This window comes from Halyomorpha halys, unplaced genomic scaffold, assembly GCF_000696795.3.
Source record: "Halyomorpha halys isolate HHAL.00 unplaced genomic scaffold, Hhal_1.1 Scaffold1008.1, whole genome shotgun sequence".
In the NCBI taxonomy this organism is placed as follows: domain Eukaryota; kingdom Metazoa; phylum Arthropoda; class Insecta; order Hemiptera; family Pentatomidae; genus Halyomorpha; species Halyomorpha halys.
Window position 1 is genome coordinate 1 of NW_027110883.1, and position 5047 is coordinate 5047.

General features: G+C 35.8%; 1 protein-coding gene across 1 annotated transcript in view; it reads left to right on the forward strand.

Moving 5' to 3' along the window:
- Positions 1-2152: 2152 nt before the first annotated feature.
- Positions 2153-5047, forward strand: part of LOC106687767 (IQ calmodulin-binding motif-containing protein 1) — a 50878-nt gene continuing 47983 nt past the window's right edge. Inside the window, exon 1 of the mRNA XM_067048951.1 lies at positions 2153-2326. Within this exon, the coding sequence (XP_066905052.1) occupies positions 2228-2326 (99 nt within the window). The 5' untranslated portion in view covers positions 2153-2227. The remainder of the gene's footprint in view (positions 2327-5047) is intronic.

Consider the following 5047-nt stretch of genomic DNA (forward strand, 5'->3'; position numbering starts at 1 on the left):
CTTTAACCCAGCAAAAGTGACAGTGACACAATTTTCAGTTTTAGTTTTTTAGTTTTAGTATTTTTAGATTTAGTGAAAAGTGAAAAAATTGAAGTGCGCCCCAGCACCTCACATATTTTCAAATTGAACAGTGGAATTTCAAAAATTTTGTATTATATCGAGCCATCCCTTAGAATGGAGCGTAGCTCCAGTAAAAGGGCAAAAATCAACAAATTGTGTATATATATACTGTATTGTACATATGTTTATATTTTGTAATTATTTTGTGAATAAAGGGGATGTGAACAAAAAAAAAAATCTGTTAATCAAGCCTTTTCCCGGGTCTAGTCATAGCACTGGTGGCTTACACTCTACTTGTGATAGAGAAGTTCATTGCTAATCTATTCTCACAAGAGTTGGTTTTTATTATGCTTACCTTAGACGATGGCATATCTCCTCTCCCTATCTCCAGCAATCTTAGTCCGTCCGCTTCATCTCGGCAACCAGTGTAATTTCCCGTCTCTCCCCGGCTCTAGTCCGTCCGCTTCATCTCGGCAACCAGTGTAATTTCCCGTCTCTCCCCGGCTCTAGTCCGTCCGCTTCATCTCGGCAACAAGTAAGCTGGCTCCTATCATGACAGTTTTAATCCGTCCGCTTCATCTCGGCAACTAGAACTGTTACTCTGCCACAGACTCTCTCACCTAGACCTCCTCTACCTAAGTCAGTGTCCAGGGCTCATCCCCTGGCACGGCCTTCCTTTCTAACCTATTAATGAATGCGCCTTGTCGTGGGCCTTCTGTAAAGAGTATATCAGGCTGGATAAATCGCCTAAGACCAGACAACCCCGACAGGTTCATCCCGGCCCACATCTCTTCTTCGGTACACATATAGGCACTACCCATTTGTCCAAGTGCCTCTCATTCCCGCATTCAAAGCTTCTCGTGCGCGTGCAGTGTGCCACTAAATGCCCAATTTTTCCACAACCGTGACACTTACAGTCCTCCCGCCGACTATTTATTCTGAGTCTAGCTAGGCTTCTTCTACTTTCTTGGTTGATAGCTCTCTCTCTTCTACCATTTCCGTGTTCTCTCCTCCTCTAAGCGTTGAGCATGTTTCTTGGCCATTTGTATTCTAACCGGGTCCACCCTGGTTCTTCTACTTCCATTTGGGCCTCTACCTCTCTAGCGCTTGCTTCTATGAGATCTTTAGCAATTTCCACAAGCTTCCTTCTTACCAACTATATCTTTAGTACCAGGGATAAGAATCTCATTCGACACTGTATCTGGATTGTTTTCATAATTTAGCTCAGTTTATCTTTAATTTTGTTAAACGTGCCAGGAGTTCCGCAGCATATTGCCCACTAGACTGTTTCGGTTTCTTTGTCTTTCGGATCATCATAAATATTGTACCTCAATTGTTTCCATCATTTCGCTCAGTTTATCTTGAATTCTGTTAAAGCGTGCCAGGAGTTCCGCGGCATATTGCCCACTAGACTGTTTCGGTTTCTTTGTCTTTCGGATCATCATAAATATTGTACCTCAATTGTTTCCATCATTTCGCTCAGTTTATCTTGAATTCTGTTAAAGCGTGCCAGGAGTTCCGCGGCATATTGCCCACTAGACTGTTTCGGTTTCTTTGTCTTTCGGATCATCATAAATATGTCTTCTTCTGGGGCCCACCGTCCTCCTCCAAACGCCTTCTTTAATCTTTCTTTGATAACTCTCCCCGGGGTCTCTTCGTCAGCCTGAATCTGGTTTAGGATGCTCCTCTTCACTCTTCAGACGACCGCTGCTTTTAAAGCCTCCGCATCTTCACTATCGAGTAGACTTTCGATAGACTTTGCTTCAATTCGGCTTATTAGTCACCCCCTTTAATGAATTGGCTCAGTTCTCCTATTTCCCCGGTAAACCGTTCGAGGTCAGAAACGGCCTTTCTCAAGTCTTGGGCAGTTTCTGTGCGTACTTTTACCCACTCAAGTATAGTAGCGTGGGCTCCCACCAGAGAAACTTCCGGTAATGGGCAAGCTCCGGGGATGGAGGAGTCACCTCCTTGGGAGGTGGGTACTGGACCCCATTTTGATTCAAAGCAACCATCATTTGACGACCCAGTCTAACTTCCCACTATCTATAAAATATGGTCAACTATTACTCTTGCAATATAGAATACTGTTTAAGATTTTGTTTGTATTCTGCAGGATGAATTTCGCCTCGAATCTTCTGTAATTGAAAACATAAATACAGAAATAGCTATGCAGAGAGACTCCACAGAAGGGGAATTGACAATGGAAGAAGATTCTACAAGAGAAGATGATATCATAGCTTCAACAGGATCAGATATCGTAAGAAAGGTAAACTAATTTTAAAAAACTACTTTCATATTTAAATTTTGTTTATATAAATTAAATAAAAGTTCTAAAAAATATTTATATAAACATTCAGTTTTTATGTCATTGTATTAACTAATAATCATGCTAAAAAAAAATAATATATATATAGAATTATTTATTTATTTTCTAGGAAAGTTCTGGCTACGTTTTATTTCATTTATTTCTGTATTTTAGTCGTGGATGTAGTAAATATTCTATCCATCATACCGGATCAAATTATCCAATTATTAAATTAGTAGTTAAATGCTATAAAGGTTTACATGCAATGGTACAATAACAATTATTATTATTAAAATTAAATTAATATTGTTGCAACTGCATTTAATATTTAAAAGAATGTATCGTTTATATATACTAGCTGACCAGGCTATTGTTATATTTGAGGGTGAATATAGATTTAATGATTACAGTTTCCTATAAATTTATGAATTTAGTTAAATTAAACATACACATACTTTATTATTATGATTTGTTGACATAAACTGATCCAATATATTGGATGACATTCGTTCTTACCATCTCATGAAAGAAACATTGAAATAAATCGCATATCGGTTGGTAACAGCGGTATATGCTGTAAATTTGACGCTTATATATAATGAATATAACCGATGGTTTCTTTAAGTTCATTATATTTTTTAGTTAAAATTAAATATTTTGAATTTTTTTATTATTATGTTTTGGTAACCTAAATTAACCAATACATGCTATAAAGTTGCAATATTATTTTATTTTATTTTTTAAATGGGTCTGTATACAACGACCCAACTAATGCATCACAAACACTACAGATACACATAACATCTATTGAAGAATGGTGTCAAAACTGAAGAATCAAAATTAATACTGACAAATCCCATCAGATCACCTTTACTCTCCGTCGTAAACCTCTACCCTCCTGTCCTACAGTATCCTTTCTAAATACTCCACTAACGCCTGTTGAACAGATTCGATACTTAGGACTCCTTCATGATAAGAGACTTACTTGGAATCCACACACAAGACAGAAACAACAAGAAACTGCTCGTAGATTCCGATTGCAACAACACTTACTTGACTAACGCTCTAAAATTCCCATTCACTACAAAAAATTAGTATACACTACGATAATCAGACCAATTTGGACATATGGAATTGAGCTCTGGGACTCCACCAAACCATCAAATTCCTCCTGCATCCAATCCTTACAATCCAAAATCCTACGTAAAATCCTTGATGCTCCTTATTTCGTTACAAATAAACTCATTCACAAAGACCTTAACATCCCATTCGTTGCAGAATTGGCCCAAAACAGATATGCGTCTTTTCATTCCAAACTCCTTAACCATCCTAACCCATTAATTCTTAATCTTTCATCCTTAACAATCCCTGATAATCCTCCGAGGCGTCTCAAAAGAAGATGGCCACGGGACCTTCTAATTTAAATTAATGTTTGAAGTACCACCAATGGGTGGTTCCTTCCCAAGATTTTCAAGTGTACATGAAACATACAACATATTTGCTTATGGTATTATTTTGTACAGTTGTCAATTACATTAAATAAATAAATAAAAAAAATATTAATAGCTTCAACATTACTCAACGAATCTAAACCATACTTTGCAGTGGTTAAAGTAATGATAATAAGTAACATTAAGATTTAGTAACATATATAGTTTTGAAACAAAACCTCTCACTGTGCTTCAATATTAGTACAATATCCAAACAACTGAGACTGACTGGGAAATTGGTAAAATATATTTTGGGAGTTTAAAAAAGTCCACTAATTCATTTTATTATATTAAACTCTCAATTTTCATCAAAATATATTTTTTTCGGGGATTTCATCACCTTTAAATATTCCCACGGTGAAATGGAACATTTTGAAAAAAAAATTCACATTACAGACCGAATGAGATATGGAAGTGTGGTAAACGATTTTTAGTAATGAAAATTAGTATTTAAAAAAATAAATAAATAAATAACCTCTAAGTAAATCGGTCCAGTGATTCATAAGTTCATTGTGGACAAATTTAGAAAAATACCCCTTGTAAATCAATTGTAATAACCAAGTCTACCGAGGACAAAGATTCAACAGCTCTCTTTTATATGTATAGAGAAGAGAAGATGCTGTGATAAGACGGTAGCCATGGTTACCTATTTGAAAACGACTTTGCCATATCATCCTTAATACTGGTCCGATTTTTGTGATTTTTTTTTCAAATTTTATTTCAAAAATGGAAATAACTTCAATAAATAACTAAAATACTAAATAACTAAACAAAATAACTGCTGGACCGATCTACACCAAACTTGGGAGTTTTTTAGATCTCTAGAAACTGCACCAAAAGCACAAAGCGGGTCTAATTAAATAAATTTGAACCGGAGATATAAAATAAAACGTGAGAATTTTTTCCCCTCATTTAAAACCCACATTTAATGCTCAAAAAAACATTTTTTTTTTTATTATTGTTTATTTATTGTAATTTACAACTGTACAAAATAATACAATAGGTAAATATGTAGTATGTTTCATATACACTTGAAAATCTTGGGAAGGAACCACCCATTGGTGGTACTTCAAACATTAATTTAAGCTAGAAGGTCTCGTGGCCATCTTCTTTTCAGACGCCTCGGAGGATTATCAGGGATTGTTAAGGATGAAAGATTAAGAATTAATGGGTTAGGATGGTTAAGGAGTTT